Genomic DNA, 25,093 nt, shown 5'->3' with positions numbered 1-25,093 from the left:
TTCTTCAATTTCAAATTGTGGTAGGGTTAAGATTTTTCAGGAACATCTTCAGCATGATTAGAAAGGTATTATCTATAAACATACCATGTCTTGCTTTGGAATTTGTATTTAACAAGTACAGCTGCTGTTTATCTAGAAATCTGGAAAAAATGACTGAATACAAAAAAAGACTTATCTTATTATCTTTTTTTTCCTAAGCAGTCTATTCCCACGTTGTTTCATTATAAATTAGAGGTCCTACAATATCATAACAATTTTTTACTCCTTTACTAACCTAGAATATGAAAAAAAACGGTCCTAATTATTAACAGTTCAGTATTCAAGGCTTATAATGAATGTCATGACTATCAGCCATGTACCTGAAAACAAATTTTTAAAGACTTCAAAATGTAAACCTAAATTTTCAGTACACCATAAAAGCTAGTTGATAATTTTATAAACAAGTTTAAACAATTTATCAGAGATTTTCATATGTGTTTTGACTAAATTCAGAGGGCCAACATATCTGCATGTTTCTATGACATTTTAAAATAGACCCCCAAAAAGTCAAAAGGTAAAAACAGTAAAATTTTTAAACATGTTAAGACACAAAATGTGAACTTTGGTTTCTTTTTAAGATTCTACAAATGGTAACAAACATATGACTACAGAAAAAAAATTTTAATAAAAGCTAAAAAAAAGAAGATACATAAGTAAACTCCAAGAGTTGCAAATAAAAGTATAAAAATTGACAAAGATACAGGCTCAGAAAAATGGATATCCTAATGCTTGCACACAGCCGCACTACCCAGAAAGAGGCTTCCAAGGAGACATCAAACGTGAAGCTAACCACACACCTTTAACAAGGCAGAAGCATGAGCTGAGGGCAGAAGCACCCACTAGGAGAGCAGATGGGGGCATGGCAGGCAGAGGCAGCTGCATCAAGCTATGGGTGGACTGTGGGAGGAGGAAGCAGTGGGGGGCAGGGGAGGGATGGTGGGATGGAGGGATGGGGGGAGGGACAGTGAGAAAAAAATAGGTCCCATAAAGAAATATTATATAGCATATGACAAAAACAACACAGGACCAGGAGTTAATAGAGTCTGGATTCTAGTTCTAGGTCTACCATATTGTACTAAAGTTGATTTTAGAAAACATGTATTTGTATATGCTTTGTATAAAACTCAAAGAGATTTATCGTCACTTGTATAACTGATATTATAAATGAGTAAAAAGATTGATAAATAAAATCAACGTACCACTTAGCTTCAACTACAAAGGAGTCTGGGAACTAGTGAACACTGGGATCAGTGGCAACCATAAAATGAGGAAGTTGTCAATTTGTTCAAAGATCAGATACTGTATATAGCAAAACTACAACTGCATGACAAGTAACCAGAGCATTAAAAGTGAAATGAGAGCAGAGACTTCATTTGTTTAGTTTTCTATATTTCTCCAGCACCTAAAAAGTGTCTAGTAGTTTGAAGTAGGCATTCAAACATCTGTTGAATATACTCCCCAACTAAATAACACACTGTAATCTCACAGTCCCTGCCTAATACTTACTGATTCTACTGCTCTTAATTTCACATTAATCAGCACTTTTTAAATGTTTTTAAAGTCTGTAAGATTACAGGTTGAATAAAATTCCATCCTTTTTAATAATCACATCATTCTAAATTTCCCTAAACTCTTTCAAAAAGATGTGAAATTATCAATTAAAGAAGAGTTCATGACTTAAGCCAACTGAGTAATATATTAATTATAACTGCTCAGTCTATAAAAGTGAAAAACAAAGTTACTCCTGTAACATTTTTCCATTAGAAGTTAGCAGTCACAGATGAAGATGTGCTACAGTTCTTCCCAAAAATACCTAACACACAAAATTTTTCAATACCAACAAAGACATATTAGATCAGAACAGATGTCAATGATTAAATCATGCAATATTCCAGACTAACTTATTTTAAAGTGCTGGACACACTGTATCAAAGTGGTATTTGTAAATGATTAATCACTATATAAATGTAAGGTATCATCAACTATAACAGATTACAATCAAAGACAAAGCTTCAAGTCAAAAAGTATCTACAAGACTATGGTACAACTTTTAAGAGAAAGATACCTCAATTGAGTAAAAACTAAAGAAGAACCACTATAATACAACATAAGTAGACAGATATTGCCTGTCAGAATTGCAGTAAGAAGGGTATAAAGAATCTGTTAAGAAAGTTCCAAGGTGGAAGAAGTCATGCCCTCAAATTAAAGATGACTCTGGAAAGACTTTATGACAACAGAAACACGGAAGAGCAGGAGCCATCTCAATTTTTGCCAACTATGACATCTCCAACTCTTACAACAGTGCGCTGAACACAGAATATTATCAATATTTACTGACTGAATAAACAAACATTTAGAATGGACCTTGAGAGATTGAGAGGACACTCTAGCATGAGGGAAACACGTAAGGAAAAGAATAAAGGAGGAAATAAGGTGTGTTCAAAGAACACGGAGTAGCCTAATTTTGCTGGAGTATATTTATAACATGCAGAAGATCAGCAGCAGTTTGTGTCCACTATGAACTTCGTAACACGTTTAAATTTAATTTGGTATAAGTGGAAAATAATAAAAGCTTTATTAATGAAACTAGAATATAAGAGAATGCAAGATGAGTTATAAGATTATTGCCTCCTCTAACACAGATTTAGTTCAGAACAAATATGGTAGCAATAAAAATGAAAAGAGTGGGGAAAAGGTCAAATATAATTCCAAGACTGTACGTTTGGTTGATCAGAAAACAGTGGCATAATTAAAAGAAATACAAAGTCAAAAAAAAGATGGGGTGGAGGGAGAATGACGTAAAGAAAATGACATTTGTTGAGCGTTTATTCCTTGCTAAGCATTTCAAATACACTATTTTATTTAGTCTTCACAACAACTCTGTGAGGTAGTTATACTCCCATTTTACAAATGAAGCAAAGAAGTCAAGATGCTTCCCCAAAGCTCACAAAGTTAATTAGTTATGTGTCACTCCCTCTATTCTTCCTTCCTAAGGGAACCTCCATTTTGTTCAAATATGGGCCAGCAATGTGCTCAGGAAGGTGGGCCACTCCCCTAGGCCTGGGACAATGAAACTTGATTGTTCTAAACAAGGGAAATCCTATTTCCATTATCCAATAACCCAGGCCTGACCTATGAGACATGAGAAGAAATATGTTGAGGGCTCCGGGAAACTTTCTTACCTGCATTAGCATCATGGATGTCATTAGGAACCTTGAAACCACCAATCTAAGCATTACCCTTGATTCCTCCCTTTCCTTCACTCTTGTTTCCCAATCCATCAGCAAGTCAAATTGATTCTATTCAATAATTCCAAAACATCTTGTTAACCCTTCCTTTTCTCCTATCATCCTAATCCAAGCCATTATTAACTCTCAACTGGACTCTTAACAATTACTCTCCTAGGCAATCTCCCTGTGGTCACTCTTGCTCCCAACAATTCATTCCCCAAACAGCAGCCAAAGAAATCTTTAAAATGTAAATCATGGAGCAACTAGAACCCTTGTGTTCTGTTGGTGGGACTGTAAAATGGTACGACCACCATGGAAAACAGTACAGAGTTTTCTTAAAAAACTAAAAAAAAAAAAAAAAAAGCTACCATATGCTCCAGCAACCCCACCACTGAGTATATATACACCAAAAAATTGAAAGCAGAGTCTCAAAGAGATATTTGCACACCCATGTTCATAGCAGCACTATTCACTATAGCCAAGAGGTAAAAGCAACGCAAGTGTCCTTCGACAGATGAATGGATATAAAAAAATGTGGTATAAACATACAATGGAATATTATTCAGCCTTAAGATAGAAGGAAATCCTGTCATATACAACAAGGATGAACTTTAAGGACCTTATGCTAAGTGACATAAGCTAGTCACAGTAAGACAAATACTGAGTAATTCCACTTATATGAGGTATCTAAAATAGTCAAATTCATAGAAACAGAAAGTAGATAGTAGTGAATATACTTAACACTACTGAACTGTACACTTAAAAATGGTTAAGATGGTAAATTTTATGTTATTTTTTTTCATAACATACATACACAGCAGGCCAAAAGAAAAAAAAAAAAAAAAAAGTAAATCATATCACTTCGCTCCTCTCCTTAAAATGCTTCAGCTGCTTCCTATCACCCACTGATAAACTCCAAACAAGGTCCATGAGGCTCTGTACCATCTGGTCCTTCCTGCCTGTACAGCCAGGTCACATGCTACTCTCCTCCTTCAAGATGCTCAGTCAAAATGATACTCTCTCACTTCCTCAAACAATTCAAATTCTTTCTTGCCTCAAGGTCTTTGTCCATTCTATCACCCCTGTGTGGAATGCTCATCCCTAATTCTTCACTGACTTGGCTCTTTATTATCCTTCAGATGTCACCTTAAATGTGACCTTCTCAGAAGTCTTCCCCAACCAGGCTACCTAAACTAATAGGTGTCCCCACACCATCCACATTCTTTTCTATCTTATGTCTCTTCTGTTCCTTGGTAGCATTTCTCGCAAATTAAAATACTATTTTTTTCCCCTGTCTTCCCAAACAAAATGCAAGCTCCACAGGGACAAGGACCTCATCAATCCTGTTCATCATTATGTCCCGAATACTTATCATATGCCTGTTATATACTTAACATTCAAATATTTATTGAGTAATTTCACATTAAGAAAAAATCATTCTATAAGCCTGTTATTAAATATATATAAATATATATACAGATCTTTAAAAGACTAACTGATGTGACAACTATTACTTCTAGTTATTGAGGTAGACATGCTAACTTTATACTTTTCGATATGATCTAACTTTCCTATAATAAATCTTTACACTCAGAAATTAAAGATTTTTAAGACTAATATTTCAACTTCTAAATGCTTCATATCTTTTAATTATATAAAATAATAAAGGTACAAAACAAGACAATGATACAACCGACTTTTTAAAAACACCACAGTACGCCTCAATCTCTGCCTATACTTAGTGTTGTATTTCTACAAAGTTTTAACTAATATCAGACCATTAATGGTTGTTTAGATCACAGAACTGACTCAAACTATGCCTACTTACTTTTCTAAATGCATATAAAACATTTTAATAATACTCAATATATCACAGCACATTTCTACAACTTTCCTACATCTATATCTATAGATTAAAAAAAAAGTCAACAGTAATTGAACACTTACACTTGCCACACTCTAAGCACTTTACATAGATTAACTCATTTATACTTTAAACCCATTTTAGAGATAAGGAAATTTAGGTACTAATAGGTTAAATCACCTACCCTAAATTACAAAACCACTGTCAGACTGGGCCTCAAGCCCAGGAAATCATGCTCTAGTTGCGAGGCTATGCTCTTAACCACACTAGTTGGAACAGACTTACAGCCCAAATAAAAATTCAAGATATAAAATGCTATGTTTCTTTAAAATTGCATTCCATCCTTAAGGAATATTCGTGAAAACAAAGCACAAATAGGAATTACCCACTTGTTGAGAATACCAATTTTTTTTAAAAAGTCCTTTGTCTTAAGCCCCAGGAATCAAACATTTTAAATGTGTATTTTTTAAGAGTTCAGAATATTTAATGGCAAAATTTTAAAAAATGAAAAACTGGTTATTTACCAAGATAAATGAAGAAAGAACTCATAAAGTTCCTTGGACAATAAAGCTCTAGAACTTAACATTAATCAAAAAGTTTAATTCTGCTACTTCTCCAGCCTCATTTCCTAATTCACTTCTAATCACACCCTGGGCTTTGTCATAACACTCCTTGGCACTGGAGGATTTTTAAGGCATAAACTATTTGAAAGCAATCCTAAATCTCCATTATACGGAATAATTTACTATGGAGATGACAGTTTCACAAGGCTTCTATAAGGATTAAATGAGATAAAACATACAAATGCCAGGCATAAATTTGAATCCCACATGCAAATATAAATGTTCGTACACTACAAGCAGGCTGACCACTGACTCTGCCATCCTGCGTATTTGGTAATTCACAATCACCATCCAGCATTCTCAAATGCCAATGTGTATGATCAATGTCATTCCCCACTCAGCTTACTTCTCTCATACCATTATAATTTTCCCTATCTGACAAACTCTTATATAGTCTCAGTGAATACCCCTACTGTGAGGAAGGGGGGACATCTTCATTAATAACCCACCTCCTCACATCAAAGTTAGGGACTCCCAACTTTGTATTTAATTTTACTAAATACAGCACATGCCCTAATGTCCATATACCCTCATCACAATGTATCATCACCCTTTAAGTGGTTATATCTCCTCCTGGAAAACAAAGCACAGTCAATAGCTTATTAATCCTGGAATTCCAAACATCTGATTTGGTGACTGGCATATAAAAGTCACTGAAGGTTTTTGTTTGTTTGCTTGTAGTTTTTGGTTTGTTTGTAAATGAAGAATAGAAGTAATACAAAGGGGTGAACAAAAAAGAATGTTTGTTTATATTATACCTTTTTCCAAAGAAAGGGAAAAGGAGACTTATTTTCAATACTGCAAATGTATAACAAGCACTTGTAATAAAAATTCTAAAAGATATTTTTAGTAAATGCAGGAACGCTCCTAGATAAGCTACCTAGTCATTTCCTTTTAAAAAACAAATACACAGAAATCTGTTGCATTTCTACAGACTAACAACAAACTATCAGAAAGAGAAATTAAGGAAGCATTCCCATTTACAATTGCATCAAAAAGAATAAAATACCTAAGAATAAATCTACCTAAGGAGGTAAAAGACTTGTACTCGAAAAACTGTAAGACACTGATGAAAGAAACTGACGACAACAAAAACAGATGGAACGGTATACTGTGTTCATGGACTGGAAGAATTCATACTGTTAAAATGACCATACTACCCAAGGCAATTTACAGATTCATTGCAATCTCTATCAAAACCAAGGGCATTTTTCACAGAATTAGAACAAATAGTTTTAATATTTGTATGGAGGGACTTCCCTGGTGGTCCAGTGGTTGGGAATCCACCTTCCAATGCAGGGGACACAGGTTCGATCCCTGGTCAGGGAACTATGATCCCACGTGCCGCCAGGCAACTAAGCCCATGCACCGCAACTACTGAGCCCATGCGCTCTAGAGCCTGCATGCCACAACTAGAGAGCCCGTGCACCACAACTAGAGACAAGCCCGTGTGCCACAACAAAGAGCCCACGCACCACAACGAAAGATCCCATGTGCCACAACTAAGACCCAACACAGCCAAATAAATTTTTAAAATATATATTTTTTTAAAATGTGTATGGGAACACACAGAGCCAAAACAATCTTGAGAAAGAACAGAGCTGGAGGAATCATGCTCCCTGACTTCAGACTCTACTACAAAGCTACAGTAATTAAAACAGTATGGTACTGGCATAAGAACAGACACATAGATCAACAGAACAGAACAGAGAGCCTGGAAATAAATCCACGCACTTATGGTCAATTAATCTACGACAAAGGAGGCAAGAACATGCAATGGAGAAAAGACAGTCTCTCCAATAAGTGGTGCTGGGAAAACTAGACAGCTACATGTAAAAGAATGAAATTAAAACATTCTCCAACACCATATACAAAAATAAGTTCAAAATGGATTAAAGACCTAAGTGTAAGACCAGAAACCACAAAAATTCTAGAAGAAAACATAGGTAGAAAACTCTCTGACATAAATCGTAGCAATAATTTTGGGCTCTGTCTCCTAAAGCAAAGGAAATAAAACCAAAAATAATCAAATGGGACCAAATCAAACTTAAAAGCTTTGCCCAGCAAAGGAAAGCACTGACAAAACAAAAAGATAACCTACTGAATGGGAGAAAATATTTGCAAATGATATGACGAATAAGCAGTTAATACCCAACATATATAAACAGCTCATACAATTCAACATCAAAAAAGCAAACAACCCAATTAAAAAATGGGCAGAAGACCTGAACAGACATTTTTCCAGAGAAGACATGCAGATGGCCAACAGGCATATGAAAAGATGCTCAACATCATGAATCATCAGAAAAATGCAAATTAAAACTATAATGAGATATCAGCTCATTATAAATGAGGTATCTATTAAGAATGGCTATCACCAAAAAGAACACAAATAACAAATGTTGGTGAGGACGTAGAGAAAAGGGAACCCTCGCACACTGTTGGTAGGAATGCAAACTGATGTAGCCACTGTGGAAAACAGTATGGAGATTTCTCAAAAAACTAAAAATAGAAGTACCGTATGACCCAGAAATTCCACTCCTGGGTATATATCCAAAAAAAAGGAGAACACTAATTTGAAAAGGTACATGCGCCCCAATGTTCACAGCAGCATTATTTACAGTTGCCAAGATATGGAAGCAACCTAAGTGTCCATCAACAGATGAATGGATAAAGAAGATGTGGTGTGTATGTATGCGTGTGTACACACACACAAACACACACGCAATGGAATACCACTCAGCCATAAAAAAGAATGAAATTTTGCCATTTGTAACAACATGAATGGACTTGGAAGGTATTATGCTAAGTGAAATAAGTCAGAGAAAGACAAATACTGTATGATATCACTTATATGTGGAATTTTAAAAAACAAAATTAGTGAATATAACAAAACAAGAAAGACTCACAGATACAGAGCACTAGTGGTTACCAGTAGGGAGATGGAAGGGGGAAGGGGCAAGATAGGGGTGGGGAATTAAGAGGTACAAACTATTATGTATAAAATAAGCTACAAGGATACACAGGGAATACAGCCAATATTTTATAATAACTATAAATGGAGTATAACCTTTGAAAATTGTGAATCACTGTTGCACACCTGAAACATATATAATATTGTATATCATCTATACCTCCATTTTTTTAAATGATATTTATACATTTTTTAAAATTATGTGATCCACTCTCTAGCAATTTTCAAATTTATATTGTTCTTGCAACAATAAAAATGGTTAATTTTTATATTCCCAGTTCTTTGCATCATTCTGACACAAAACAGTCACTAAAAAATGTTCAAAACTATATGTGCACACACACATTCACTGAAGCCTGACTTTCTCACTTTTAGCCTCTGGGTTTTTTAGGATCCATTTCGACCGACCTAGAACCAAATACTGGATGCACACTGCAAGGTACATTTAAAAAAGCAAATTCAAGAAACAGCAAAGGATACCTGTACCACAGCTGGACAAAGATCTGGAGTAGCTTTTTTTTAATTTGGTACACAGAAATACAGAAGAAAGAAATATCAAGGATTAACACAGTCTGAATGTTTGTGACAAAGTAGAAAGAACAGATGAAGATGACAGAGCAGGAAAAGAGGAAAAATTACATACTTGTCATTAATGGAAAAATTAAAAGATTTATTGCTGAAGACTAGGAGTAAAGAAGAAGGGGAGCTAAGATTATCTATTACTCAACATCATATATTTTTGAAAGGAAAGAAAAACAATAGTGCAAAGAAAACATGAGTGCAATAACATGGACCCGTACACTGTGCTGAATAGCAGAAAAAAATTTCAAGTAAGGATTTTAAAACCTTTTTCACTTATTGAGAATCACTTAAGAAACAATTATGAATCACTTTCATTACTCTGGGGGTTTGTGATGAGGTTTCTTACTATTTTTTAATTACCTAAATAAGATACTCACTTCAAATATTTTCAAAATTTAAAAACCAGTTTTTACATAATTCAGTAAAATCTTCTTTGACATTTTCAGTTCCATATAATGTCAAGTTTAGGAAAATCAAAGAGAGAGGTAGAGAAAGTGAAAATGACTAGAGGAAAAAGAGTAAGTTACAGAGGCCAAGATCCAGGCACACAAAAAGATAAATTCATTTGCAACAACACTGGGACAGATACAGACACCTGAGTTCTGAAATGAACTAGTCCAAGTAAACTGTGTTTGTCATACTCTGGTTCCCTGGTCCTGGGGTGGGGGGGGTTACCACTATCTTAAGAAAACACTGAAAAGTCACTATTAAACATTCTAAACCTAATCTTAGCCTGAAGTTGTTTCACTTTAGACAAGATGGCTGATAAAGCCTAACAGAAAGGAAATTACTCTCAGGACTGCAGCCATGATGGTTGTGCAGTATCACCTCAAGGGCCAAATGAAATAAAGCCAAAAGTCAAATCAATCATTGGCTTGGGGTTCCCCACCCCCAATTTAGAACTTTCCTAGTAATGAAGTTTTCTGAGGAGGAAATGTTCAGGTAGACTAGAGGAACACAGACTGAGGACACAGGCTTAGGGGAGAACCAACCTTAAATCTGCAACAATGAAACCAGTCAAGGACAATAGTTCCTGAAGGTAGGATTAGAAAGTGTCAAGACGGATTGAATATCCGGATTGAATACCTACTAATATAAAGATCTAGAAGGATAAGGAAAGGAACAAATCATTTAGATTTGGCATTTGAAATCATCTACAAATCAAGTGTGAAATTCACACAATGAAATTCAAACGTTAATTTTGAAACAAATAATATATCAGTACTCTGAGACACTGTTATTCAAATGGCGGCTGGGGGGGAGTTCAACCCTGATGCATCGTAATGTTAGTTCAATCTGGAAACAGTTATCTTTGTTAAGGAATAAACATGAATTTTTAAATATGGAATACTAAAAAGTTTCATATAAACCGTTTGTAAATCATCACATAAGTCCAATCATATACAAAAATAGTAATTTTTTAATTAAATAGGCACATTTGAAATAAAGACGCTCTACAACAAAGTGTTCCTTCTTGCCTATTTTCAAGGACTTGTACCAATTTAAGTCATTTTACAAACTCTAGGAGTTTAAAGGTTAAAGGCAATTTTTATTTCTTAGACTTTATATAAATAGATTCCTTTCTAATCTAACCATAAAGGAAATTTTATAAAATTTCCTCTAAACATTTTCATAGCCACTGTATCTTTTAAACTTTCAAGACCTCCACTTCTATATAGCTTACTAATTGGCCTCTTTATCTCTCTTATCTCCTCATTTCCATCCACCTAGACTTAGCTTTTCAAACACTGAGGTTATGTCACTCCCATGTTTAAACACCACAGGGCTTCTCAACCCCTGACAGGATAATAGATTTAGAACTCTAAGTTCACAAACAAAACATTCTGAAAGGTCAAAACACCTTTTTAAGCCTTTCATTTGACCTTAAAATTTAAAGTAAACTTACATTTTCCATAACTTGTGCATGTTTAGTATTGTTAAATGTTTTAAATTACTATCTATTAAATATTTAATGTTTGCTTTCAAAATAATCTAGTAGGGCTTCCCTGGTGGCGCAGTGGTTGAGAATCTGCCTGCCAATGCAGGGGACACGGGTTCGAGCCCTGGTCTGGGAAGATCCCACATGCCGCGGAGCAACTAGGCCCATGAGCCACAACTACTGAGCCTGCGCGTCTGGAGCGTGTGCTCCACAACAAGAGAGGCCACGATAGTGAGAGGCCCGTGCACCGCAATGAAGAGTGGTCCCGGCTTGCCGCAACTAGAGAAAGCCCTCGCACAGAAACGAAGACCCGACACAGCCATAAATAAATAAATAAATAAATTTTTTTAAAAAAAAAAATAATAATCTAGTAAAATGAATATGCCAAGAAAATGTATCATAACTTTCCTGGGGCTTTCCATACTCCCCAGCACATGGCTGAGTACCCCAGTTTTAGATGTGCTGACATTTTGATACACAGGGAATAAACTAGGGAATATTAAAGCTCTTGATAATTTGGCCAAACCTTCTTTCTCCTTGCATTTCTGCCACTCTACATACAACCTATGCTTAACTCTAAAGAAAACTATTAACTTATTCCTTATTCTTGCATACGCTTCCTCCCTGAAAGCCTTTTCACTCGTCTCCACAACAAGTCCTATCTATACATCAAGGTCCAGCTCAAACCTAACCCTCCTCCAAGTAATAGTCTCTAGTAGCCTTTCTTTCTCCAACATTTTTAGGTCTGTTATTGTTAATCACAGTCTATCTCATTATTATGTCTAGTTGTGTGTATAAGGAAGCATACAACATACCAGTTAAGAATCAAAGCTTTGGAATCAGAGAAACACAGGTCAACATCCGACTCTGCTACTTACTAAATGTAACCTTGGACAAGTTACTTAAGATCATCCTGCATCAGTTTCCTCATCTCTTACATGAAGAAAGCAACTATCTAACAGAATTAATCTCACAATCAAAAACAGTGATGTATATAAAGCACTTAGCACAATACTGACTGCCAGTAATAGTTTAATAAATATACCTATTATTCCCAATAGGCAGACCCATGTACTTAGTCTCTTTTGTATTTTTTCCCATTCGTACTACATGGTATTCGGCATATGCTTAATAATTGCTTGGTTGATGAAATCTGATCAATTCAGAAGTAATCTCCTAGGTAGGTCTTAATAAGGTAAGGTCCAAATTCTGGTGAATATCAAAAATGGCTTGCTAATCATATTATTAGCTGTTAATTTTAACATTAGCTTAAAGAGTTCATACTTTAGCTACCCTATACACAAATATAGATCTCCATGCATCATTCCAAAAATGTTCCACACTGCATTATTATCAATGAGTAGGGCAATATCCAAAATACTTGATACAGTTACTCAAAAGTCTAAATTAATCTAAGAACATTAGCATGTATCCAATCACAAAGCAAGCCTTTAGCAAATTAAAGAATTCCTGTGTGGATCCTATTGTTAAAATTAAACTAAATCCTCAACCCACTTTTCCAGCTGGCCCTCTGAGTTTTTCCTGTGTCAGGGGATTCCCAACAGAGACCACTCAGTTCTGCCATAGCATTCTCAAAAAGAGTACCAAGGGATGCAATGTTTCCAGACCAATAAGATTACTACCAATTCTTAAATGGTCAGAATAGACTAGATCAGAAGGGATACGAGTATATTCTTTAATTCTGTAGTCAGCAACAGGAAAAAGAAAAAACAACCTAGAGCAATGGCCAAAGACTAGTAAAGAAAGAGACTGGTATGGGAATTCCCTGTCGGTCCAGTGGTTAAGACTTTGCTTACCAATACAGGGGGTGCAGGTTCGATCCCTGGTCAGGGAGCTAAAATCCCACATGCCTCCCGGTCAAAAAACCAAAACATAAAACAGAAGCAATGTTGTAACAAATTCAATAAAGACTTTCAAAATGGTCCACATCAAAAAACAAAAAAAAATTTTTTTTTAAAAAAAGAAATGGACTGGCAAATGAAAACTATGGGAAAGGAAAAAAAAGGATACAGCAGTAGACCTAGCCATCAAAAGGCAGCTTCAGGAAATCCTAAGCTAAATTCAAAAAGAATAACTTCACAAAAGGAGGAAAAACATTTTCTAACACTATGTGAAGTACACTATGAATTTAACTATTGTCACAATGAAAACATTAACACGTGCAAATTCACAAAATATTACTCAAAGTAACATATATGTATATATATAACATATATATGACAAATATATATATTTTGTCAGAATAAATAATTGTGTTCTATAAACATGCGATATATTTATGCATGTGTGTATGTCTATTGTATATATGTGTGCCCTTTCATAAGCTATTTCTCAGGGACCATATCTGGATGAGATCAATCACTGCCTACTGGGATCAATTCATTGACTCTGAATCTGTTAGGCAAAAACGAAAAAAAAAGTGATGTTTTGAATTATTCAAACACTGCTTTAGATTATAATCAACAAGCACTCAATCACCAACCCTTAACTTGCTTTAAATTTCAATCACTTTGAAAGTAAGAACCCTAAACATATATGTATTGTTATTTATTCTTATGACAATGGGCCTGTTTATTTTGATGTGACATAGTCTCTCTTTAAAAGAACACCCACTTGCTCAAAACTAAGCATGCAATAGATGATTTAAAGGCAATTTATTCTTAAAATACACTAAACCTCTAAAATAAAACTCTTGAGAGGCAAACTTCAGTGGAAACGACTGTTTTCTAGATTTTATTAGTAAGAGGCAAACTCTTATGAAGTTCCTAAAGGTAAGTATTTAAAATACTAATCTGAAGAGAAAAAGAGAAGATAAAGTGACTTTGGTTGTCATTTTCAGAGCTATTAAGAATTCACAGTTAAATGACATCTTTAATACAGAGCCAGAGAGAGCAATTCTCTCAAAATTCTTACAAGAATTTTCCATTTTCAACATTCACATGAAGCTTAGTTTCATTACTGAAACTCTCTATTCCATTTCTATCCATTAACACTGCCTAGATTATAACACCGTATTTTTTAAGTTCAGTCTATGGTTCTACTTCCTGAAGTGTACAACAGCAATAATTAATTATGCTCTGGGTTTAGCACAACATTTACAAATGGTAACCATAAAAGAAAGCACTATTCATACAATCAGAATAGGAAGGAGCCCCACACTGACCGTATAATTCAAAGAAATTTTCAGTATGCTCTAACTTTGTTGACTGTATTTACATAAACTTATTAAAATAACCCAATTTAACTTGTACACTGTGTAATTTGATTATCTTAAATTTCAAGTGATTTACATGATTCAAAAAATCAATATTCAAGCTTCCCTGGTGGCTCAGTGGTTAAGAATCCCCCTGCCAATGCAAGGGACACGGGTTCGAGCCCTGGTCCGGGAAGATCCCACATGCCGCGGAGCAACTAAGCCCGGGCACCACAACTACTGAGCCTGCGCTCTAGAGCCCGCGAGCCACAACTACTGAGCCTGCGTGCCACAACTACTTAAGCTCGCACGCCTAGAGCCGTGCTCCGCAACAAGAGAAGCCACCGCAATGAGAAGCCCACTCACCGCAACTAGAGAAAAGCCCGTGAGCACAACGAAGACCCAACGCAGACAAAAATAAAAATAAATAAATTTATTTTAAAAAATCAATATTCTAACAAAGGGAAAGACTATTAAGAATATTAAAAATAAATTCCAGGGTCAATATTATTTTAGTAAACTTATTTTAAAGCACTACAGCACAAACTAATTTTGTGTGATATATCAGACTTTTCATCCAATAAGAATCACCTTTCCTTTTTCACAATACCATAAATAACTCAGAGGAATTTAAGTCTTCAAAAGGAAGGATTATAAACAGCTTATTAAAATAAAATTCGATCTTAAGTAATTTTCTTGACCTAATCTACATGATATACACCATACTGTTAGTGGTTAATACTACATTTTCCGAATCATGTGCCCTTTTAGCAACTACATAGTGATAAAACACTAGCCAATTATTTATTAACCAAACTTTTCTGCTCAAGAAACCAAGAGCCACACTCCTATAGCTTCTAGAAACCCAAGTAATTCTGCTCCTTCCCTTCGTGCATGAGGCATTAAACCTTCACATTATAGTTTTATCTTGCTACTTTCCCAATAATCACTATAAGACTATTCAAGCATAAAACTATCCAATCTATCCTCTCACTCAAACTCTATTACACTCCTAATACTGATCATTCTGTAATCGTTTTATCAAAATTACCCAGTGATAAGTCTGATGTTTCAATTTCCACTTAACAGGGCTTGATATACTTCAGGGTAAAGCAAGTTAAATATTCCTATCATTATGTTCCATATACTACAACTTCCAAAGAGCTTGGAAAGTTTACCAACACCCTCCTCTCTAGAAGAGTAAACATCCTGTCACAGAACCCAGAGAATAGCTGCTTTGCTCTAAAGAATAGAGCTCCTGAGCTCCACTCACAGCAGCTGTTAGTAACTTTCAAACGCCTGTTGGACTATCACTTTGGTTAAATTAATGATGGGTCATCTTGTTCCACTTTACTTTTTCCTTTTTAGTCCTGCAATTATATAGAAAATCTACAAAGTACTTTTAAAAATAAAGTACAAAAAAAAAAAGCTTACTTTAAACTCCACTACTTTTCCAAAAGAAATCATTTCAAGATCCTTACATCACTACTTAAACCACAACCTATCAGTAGTACATGACAGTGGAAAGCTTTAAAAGGATTCAATTTTCTACCTCACCTTACCACACATGTTCGCCAGTTTTCAATAATTTCAAGAACGTTCCATATTTTTAAAAAGTGCTGTTGCAGTCTATCAGAAGTGTGCTGCTCAAATACGAGCACCAAATATCCTGCACTTGGTAAATTTTCGGTATATTCCTGGTAACCTGCTCAGCTTTCTGCACCCTTTGCACCCAGTGATGCTCCCACCAGCAAATACTATCTATCCATCCTTTAAAACGGTCTTCTCCCCACTCCTCAAAAAGTCCACATTAGACTTAGAGGTTTCCGCATACTAATAAGGAACCACTAAATACCACTAGGTATTATGACTCTCAAAGAATCCTCTCCAGCAGCCTCCCCCGGGACATTGTGCTCAGCGGGTCTCTGAACCTGTGAGACTCGCTGCCAGCTGCCTTTGCAAAAGCAGCACCAAAGGCGGTCTCAATACCGCATTGCTGCTGCTGACTTCTCCTACCAGTTTCAAAAAAAAAAAAAAAAAAATCAGTCCAGTACCCTGCAGACCCTGCTGGTTCTTCTGCAGCACGGAAGAGAAACCACCGCAGTGCTCAGCGTGGAACACCGGAGAGCAGACTTAAGGGCGGGGAAGCGACTGCCGTCGAGAGGCTTTGACGAGGGCGGGGTATCAAGGGGGAGAGGGAAGGCGTCCGGAGTGCAGCGCCCAAGCAGCTGCCAGGGCGCTGGCGTCTGGGCACCCGGCTGGGCATCGCGCACTGACGAGAGCCATCGAACAGCAGGCGCCGGGCAGGGGGCGCGGGCCCCTCCCGGGGATGGGGGTCCCGCAGCGCCCGGCCGAGCCCCGCCCGCCGCCCTCCCGGCCCTCACCTGTCATGAGCGCCGGGCTGTCGCCCCCCGCCGCGGCGGGAGAGGAGGCGGCCGCCGCGGCAGAGCCCGTCGCCCGCCGTCCGCGGAGGTGCCTGGGCACCAGCTCGCATCCGTCCGCCGCGCCTGCCACCAGCAGCCCGAGGACCAGCAGCGCAGCCCAGCGCCGCCGCCGCCGCAGCCAGCCCGAGGCCGGGCCGGGCGTCGTGGCGGGATGAGGACGCGGAGGAGGAGCGGGGGGAAAGCGCGGCGGCGCCCCGGCCACCAGCCACTCGCCCGCTTCGCGAGGCGCGGCCGCCTCCTGCGACTCCTCGGGCCGCCCCCGCCGCCTCAGACGCGAGCTCCTGTCGGGCTCCAGCCTGGTCCCGTCGGCACCGGCGGCCTCTGGAGCTCGGGTCCCGGCTGCGTTCATTGGTTTCGGTTATTTAAAAAAAAAAAAAAAGGTGAGGAGCAAAAAGGTACGTCGTCTTCAGGCCGCGCGCGACACTCGCGCTGCTGCGGCAGCGAGACTGGGGTCCGCTGCTCTGGCGCCTCCAAACACCAGTCCCAGCGCCCGCGCCGCCGCCGCCGCGGCGCATCCCCCCGCCCCCTCCGGCCCGCGCCCGTCGTAGTACCACGCTCGGCCCGGACGCCTCCTCCCCTCACACATTCGCTCGCATACCAATCCCCCGCCTCCTTCAGCCCCTCCACTGCGCAGGCGCGACGGGGCTGCATTGGGCCTGCGCGGCACCCGAGCCCCGCCCCCGGGGGCGTTCCGGGTAGGACGAGAGCCGTGGGGTGGTTTCCAAGGCTTTCGCTGAGCGGCGAAGATAGGGGGTGGGGAGGAAGGCGGACTTGCCCCCTTCCCCCATTCACGTCCCCCTCCCCCATTCACGCCCCCACCGCGACTGAGGCGGCGGGGGAGGGGGAGCGGGAACCGGAACCAAGGGGACGGGGAGAAGAGTACGGACATCCGAAATCGTTTGGGCGTCTTTTAACCGTGCAGATGGCAGCAAAAATAATTGCATAGGTCAGAAAACCTCGTAATCGGAAACAGCGGCGTCTCCAGAATTTCGGTATAGGTGAGGCTTACAAGAGGCTAGCAGTATGTAAGTGGAGGTCATAGCGTTTTACTTACTTATCAAAGACTTAAAGCTCTTGCTAAGTGCCAGTGTGCCAGGCAATGTCCTAAGCGCTTTACAAATTTACACATTGTAACTCTAAAAGTTAGGTGGTGGTATCGTTTTCATCCCCATTTTACAAAAGAGGAAACTAAGGCTGAGAAACGTTGTTACTTGCCCCCAGTTTCCACAGCTAAAAAATGGGAGACGGTGCCAGATTTAGCGCCACTGAATGTAAATATTCAAAAGGATTTGGTCTAGCCTCTATTCTCCTATGTTCAAACATTACCTGAACTCATCACCTCCCTAACCGCACCCCACCCCAAGGAGTCTTTGCTGTCAGCTGAATAGGTTGACAGCAAAACGGTGTTTCAGATTTCATTTGGCTTCACGTACCTCAAAAGAAGCACGCCGCACACACAAACACACACACACACACATTCTCTCTCCAGAGGCACAAAATTGTTTTGCAGATAGGGTTCTTAAGCACAAACGTCCTGTTTGTTATTGAGTCTCTGTTGTTGGGTTAGGGTTTTGATTTGGTTTTTTATTGGTTTGTTTTCTCAAGTCAAGAAGATACTCAAATTACACAATCTCCCAAATAATTTCTTAGGCAGTCTGACCAACATAACCATGAATATCACTGACTATGGAAGGACAGATGCACACTTCAGAAAAGAACTAAGAATTTCTTTGAGGCTAATCAATCTATCAACAGTGATTTCTTGACAGACTTCTTGGGGACACGGTGTTTAGGTGGCAATTCTTTATAAGGCATCAGGGAGATTATATTTCCTCTGCTGAAAGGCACAGCAATCAAGTCACATATTTGCTGAATGTCCTCCAAAAGGAGATAATAGTGCTAGAGGGCCAGAAAAATATAAAGAAATAGCAGGCTTGTTTTCTGCTCTCCAGAAGGCAACATTTCATTCAACATTAACTGAGTGCCTAGAATGTGCCAGGCAGAGTACTTAGTAGTGGGGATTCAAGGGGGTATAAGAGAGACACTTGCAAAAGTCAAGTCAGTTCAGAGATATAAGACAGAGAACACCGTCCCTGCCTGGGGCATCTTACAATCTTGCTTAGCAGATAAAATTTACACCCATTAAACAATTAGAGGCTAATTCAAGGTAGCAGTTAATCAGTTGTTAAATTGGGCAGAGCAAGCTGTTACTGCTGTTTCAATAGCAGTATGAAACCACGAACAAATTAACATCACTGGGTCCAAGCTTCTTTAAACAAAGATGATATGGGCTTTTTTTCTTTCTTTTAAAGATAGACGTTGGCACTGAGATGGTACTGGATTGGGGCTTATGATTGTTTATTCTTCTCACTACTGGAGCCACAAAGGAATTACAGAAGTAGAAGAACCTGCAAGCACTAAAGAGACCTCTCTCAGGCAGGCCAGGGTTCGGCAAGACATCCTCCATCTCGTATCATCTTTGTCACGGGTACCAAAGTTTCCGGCTGTTAAATGAGTGGCCAGAATGCATCTTCATGCTGAACAGAGGAACAGTTATCACTGTGCATCGAGCAGAAATCTAGGTGCAGAAAAGAGAAAGTCCATTGCTTTGGAAGACGAGCCTATCTCTAGAATTACAGATGCTACAATTTGCAAGCCAAACGTAAAGACAAGGTTTCAGTTGAAGCAATCGCTTCCTTTGCTTCTCAGGTTTCCTGTTCCACCTCCAAGCCGTTGCTTTCACTTTTCTTACCTCCAGTCAAATCCTATTCAAAATCCACTTTGACCCCTTTTCCCTGACACCTACCTACTCCTATAGCCTGATTTATACCTTTTAACGTCCAAACCTCACGATTTACCATTTATTTACAGAATGTCTTTATTGTCTAATTTTCACCCATTCAGGACTTCAAGCGTCTGATAGGCAGCAGTGAGCTTTGGAATCAGACAAACCTGGTGGAAAGAGCAACTCCACGATACTTCAGCTGCGCGACCTGTAGACAAGATAATCTGTCCTAGGTTTCCAAAGGGGAAACTGGGGACCACGTAATAAACCCGCCTCACAGGGTTGTTGGTGGCGGCGGGAGACTGAAATAACAGGTCAGCCATTGCGCGGTGCCCGGCACACAGATACGTAGTCATCCCAGGGGAGAACTGGCCCCAGGCTCTGGGCGTGTATTCTAAGCGTGTTCCTGGCTTAGGAAAATTGCATCGCACTTTGCGCGGTGGATTGATTTCATCTGCCGACAAATCCCTAACTCTGTGGGGCGCCCAGCACAGACGCACACTAGGATCCGTCCACCCGGGCCCTCTCCATCCCAGAAGCAAATCCGCCCTTCTTAAGAGTCTGGCTCCTTCCGCATCACCTTTTTCTCCCCCTTCTCCCCGGCAGCCAGGACAACCCACGACACCACCCCCGCTCCAACCCGGAGAACCGGATCTGGTCCCTCGCGTGAGGCCAGCAGCGCGCCTGCGCCGCCCGGCAGCCTCGCGCATGCCCACTGTCTCCTGCCGCTTTTCCCCAGGTGCGCGAGCTCTCAGGCTCCCGCGGTTCCGGGACGCCGCGCGCGGCTGCCCTCCCGGCTTCCGGCTCCCCCTCCGTGGGCGGCGCGTCTTTGCACCCGGCAGCCAGGCGATGACGTTGTGACGCGGGCGGGCTGTGGGTGGGCGTGGAGCGAGAGCAGGGATGGGGGTGGAGAAGTGGGGAGCTTCAGCCTGTGGTTAACCGAGAGGAGCTTTGTCTTGCGACTCGCACCGCCCACGGAATTTCTCCGGTCCGCCTGTGACCTGTAGGGCGGTTGCAAGTAGGATTTCTTACCTTTGACTTCGTGTCCCTGGAATGTCGGGGGCTGACTGAACATCATGCGAGAGCCCGCTTCATTTGCTCATCCTGGTTAAGTCCCTCGGAGAAATGCAAAGAGCTCCCTTTGGTGGAAGCACCGTTGCGTTCCAACCCTTTTATGTTTTCCCACTGACTCCCCACACTAGCTTGCAAAGTAATCGAGGCCCCGAGAACTTTGGAAACACGTCCAAAGTGATACTGCTTATATGATGGTTCCAGTATCTGATCAGTGAAGCCTCCGCGTATAAATATGGCGCTCAAATTGTTGAATAAATTAAAGCACTAAAAAATAGTGACACATTGGAAGTAACTCATTGGCAAGATTCTTTCTCCCTAAAGCCAATAAGGCATGGAATATTACTCACCTAATCCAGGGAAGGTGGTAAACCTCATACCATCTTTCTGCTTGAGTGGAGAAAGGAAGTCTCCTAAAAGGTGTCGTACATCCAGTGTAGGAAATAAAAAACTAAGAATTTTTAATGTATTAACATACCTTTTTTAAAAGACACCCATCAGAGCAAAAGCAAGTCAACTTTGCCCACCAAAGCTATGGGAGTCAGCAGGCTCTGGGGTCATTTCTATTATTAAAGATGTTGGCCCTGGTACTGCTTAATCTGAGGTGTTACATGAATAATAATGATCATGTAGTATCTGATAAGTGCAAAAGCAGTAGGAGTTGACAGTTCCTGAAAAAAGAGTGGAATTGTGATGGAGATAAAAGAAGACATATTCATAATTGAAAATGATGAGAGAATAAGAATTGCTTCATTTGCACACAGATGACCTCCTTGGATAGTACTGACAATTCTGAAGATAAAAAGGCAAATTATACAACAGGTAAAACATGATATGCCTATGCTCTTGACAGCAAGAGACTGGAAAAGTGATTGATGGAATGGAAAAACCTTGGAGTATGATGGAAGAGATAAGCTTCTAAGTCAGATGCCTACTAACCTAATCTGAAGTCAGTTAAGACCAAGTATTTGTTCTGGAACTAAAGCTTAGGATGGTAAATTTTTTGTTTTCCGGCAAAGTGTGGTTCCATGGGCTCAAAGCACTAATCAAATGTTCATAACACCTGTGAGTTACAGGGCACAAAGCTGTTAAAGTGTTCCTTTCAATACTTGAAGAGATTATCTAGGAGGAAATTGCCTACCCTCAATTTCAAAGTACAGTAAGTCCCCTACATATGAGCCTTCAGGTTGCGAACTTTCAATGATGCGAACGCACGTTCCGTCAACGTCAGGCATGAGTGAAATTGCAGCTTGCCCTCCGTCTCCTATTGCTGATGATCTTTCAGCTCTACCATCTCCCACCTCCTCTCCCTCCGCCAGTCAGTAACTCTTCTTTCCTGTTCACTCAATGCCAGCCCCTGTATGCCATCGGTTGTACTGTACTACTGTACTTTTCAAGGTACTGTAGAATTTTAAATGTTTTATTTATTTTTTGTGTTTGTTTTTTATGTATTATTTGTGTGAAAACTATTATAAACCTATTACAGTACAGTACTATATAGTTGATTGTGTTAATTGGGTACCTAGGCTAACTTTGTTGAACTTACAAACAAATTGGGCTTATGAATGCGCTATCAGAATGGAACTCGTTCATATGAAGGGGACTTACTATATACAAAACATGTCTATTTTAGGAAAAGGTGCCATACAACATATATGAGCAAGGACATTTCAAAGTTTCAAAGGGTTTTAAAGTTTTAAAGTTTCAAAGGGTCGCCCATCTCCCTTTCCTTTTGTGGAAAATTCATCTGGAGACTGCAAATTTAAACCCCTTCTCATTAAGTTTGAATGAATAAAAACATGGCCATAAGTACAGCCATTTGGAATCTAAACGCTTTGTAAGGAGAGACGCTCCTGTATCTTGGTTCCAGGAAAGCCAGGTCCTTGCTGGAAGCTTATTTGAGCTATGATGTCTTTAAGAATATGGATTCTGGGGCTTCCCTGGTGGCGCAGTGGTTGAGAATCTGCCTGCCAATGCAGGGGACACGGGTTTGGGGCTGGGAAGATGCCACATGCCGCGGAGCAACTAAGCATGTGCCCCACACTACTGAGCCTGCGCTCTAGAGCCCACAAGCCACAACTACTGAGCCTGTGTGCCACAACTACTGAAGCCCACCCGCCTAGAGCCCATGCTCCGCAACAAGAGAAGCCACTGCAATGAGAAGTCTGTGCACTGCAATAAAGAGTAGCCCGCGCTTGCCGCAACTAGGAAAGCCCACACACAGCAACGAAGACCCATCGCAACCATAAATTAATTAATTAATTAATTAATTAATTAATTAATTAATTAATTTTTTTTTTTTTTTTTTAAAGGGCTTCCCTGGTAGCACAGTGGTTAAGAATCCGCCTGCCAGCGCAGGGGACAGGGTTTCGAGCCCTGGTCCGGGAAGAGCCCACATGCCACGGAGCAACTAATCCCGTGCGCCCCAACTACTGAGCCTGCGCCCTAGAGCCCCCGAGCCACAACTACTGAAGGCGGCGCACCTAGAGCCCTGCTCCGCAGCAAGAGAAGCCACCGCAATGAGAAGCCCGCGCACTGCAACCAAGAGTAGCCCCCGCTCGCCGCAACTAGAGAAAGCCCGCGCGCAGCAACGAAGACCCAACGCAGCCAAAAATAAATTAAAAAAAAAAAAAAAAAAGAATATGGATTCTGGAGTTCACATAGCCATTTACTAACTGTGTGACTTTGGCCAAGTCACACAGCATTTTAACTTCAGTTTCTTCTGTAAAAAGGTAAAAAGGTTCATAATAATAGTACCTAGACAGGGTTGTTGTGAGGTAAAAATGGTTGTAAAGGTACCTGGTGCATAAATAGCTGTTAGTATCTAAGCTCATAAGGGTGTTAAGGACAAGAGCTTGTTTTCACTTAAATTGTGCAAAAGAGGAACATGGAAAGAGAGAACACAAGAAAAACATACAAGAGCACATACCACAAAAGTAAGCACATAAAAATCTTTACAGGGCCTATGCCTGAGGGGATGATCAATGATGGTATTTGAATCCCAGTTCTCTAGAAAACAGAATCTGAGGTAAAGGCTTATATAACAACAATTCCTTGGGGAGTGCAATGCCAGGGAAGCAAGAGTGAGGGGAAAGGGGAAATGAGGCAGGGAAGGAAGTAGAAAAAAATCAAGGGGATGAACTCCTGAACTGGCTGCTGGGTCTCGTGTGATTTCTCCGTAGCAGACTTGGGAGACCACAGTGTTTTGGAACAGAGGAAGGTAGAACAATGGAGCTCCGGGCTCCCGTCAGGCAAAGGTTCCTGCAGGAGCTGTGAGCCCCCCATACTTCTGAATCATGGCTCCTGCCTCCTCAGGCAGCTGCCAGGGAAGCCACACTCTCAGCAGCAGTGGCATTATCCATGCATGAGCTGAGCCGGCAAGTGAATGGGAGCCAACAGCACTCCCCAACTGTCCACCCGCAGCCTGCAGCTTCCAGCAGTGCCTACCACCTCTGTAGCAACAGAGAGGCTCCAGGAAAAAAAGGCTGGGGATTCAAGGTATTAAGCAAAACATTACTAAGTCATGCCCCAAAGCAGCATGAGGGACCTGAGCAAGCAGAGCATCACAATGTCTTGGCCACTATCACCAAGGCAGCCACAGATTTCAACAAGCCTCCTTCCAAGGAAGATTGAAGCATCCTTTTTGCAACCTAGAAGGGTGCTGTTGCAGTGCAGTAATGTTCCTGGATGGCAAATGTAGCATCAAACAGAAGACTATGACCAAGCAAACTCAGGGAGACACATAACTTGGGTTCGACATAACAGTAATGGCAGAGACATAGGAGGACCGAGGCATAAAAGGCATTATGAACTAAGGGAAGCCCTTCATGATTCATGCATCAAACATTGAATTTAAGTGTCAGGTAATATATTAGGTGCTAGGATCAAAGATGAAAAAAACAATCCTTACGTTCAGGACTTGAGGAGCTCACAGTCACATAACAGCAATAAAAAAAATAGATATTTCATTCATTTATTCGTGCTTTGTTTAATAATATCTGTCATCATTAAATGATGGTTCTACAGTCTCTGGTGTGGTTAAAACTTCCAAGAAAACAGTTCATTTTTCAAGTTCTTCCCTCAAAAAATTAATATCAAGTGAGTTTATGAATGATCTCATACTTCACATAATGCAGCTGCCAGGAACTGGAAAATTAGGCATTTGTCTGAATGTTTTAATATTTACACAAAGGTGTTCCAGAATGTGTTTGCAATTGGAGGAGTGGAATGATTAAAGGCTTGTTTGGGAACAAGCCTTCTGACATGGAAAAGAAGGAAAACAGCCTGGAAACATGGAGGTTCAGATTATGGAGGAGCACATTATTGTA

General features: G+C 40.0%; 1 protein-coding gene across 2 annotated transcripts in view; it reads right to left on the bottom strand.

Moving 5' to 3' along the window:
- The window catches only part of STIM2 (stromal interaction molecule 2), a 162,682-nt gene extending 145,220 nt beyond the window's left edge, over positions 1–17,462 (bottom strand). For both annotated transcript variants that reach the window (XM_061192147.1, XM_061192148.1), the window contains exon 1: positions 16,850–17,462. In XM_061192147.1, coding sequence (XP_061048130.1) covers positions 16,850–17,258 — 409 coding nt within the window. In that variant the 5' untranslated portion in view covers positions 17,259–17,462. The remainder of the gene's footprint in view (positions 1–16,849) is intronic.
- Between the last annotated feature and the right edge of the window lie 7,631 nt (positions 17,463–25,093).

This window comes from Eubalaena glacialis, chromosome 5 (assembly GCF_028564815.1).
Source record: "Eubalaena glacialis isolate mEubGla1 chromosome 5, mEubGla1.1.hap2.+ XY, whole genome shotgun sequence".
NCBI lineage: Eukaryota > Metazoa > Chordata > Mammalia > Artiodactyla > Balaenidae > Eubalaena > Eubalaena glacialis.
This window is presented reverse-complemented; position numbering and strand designations above follow the sequence as displayed.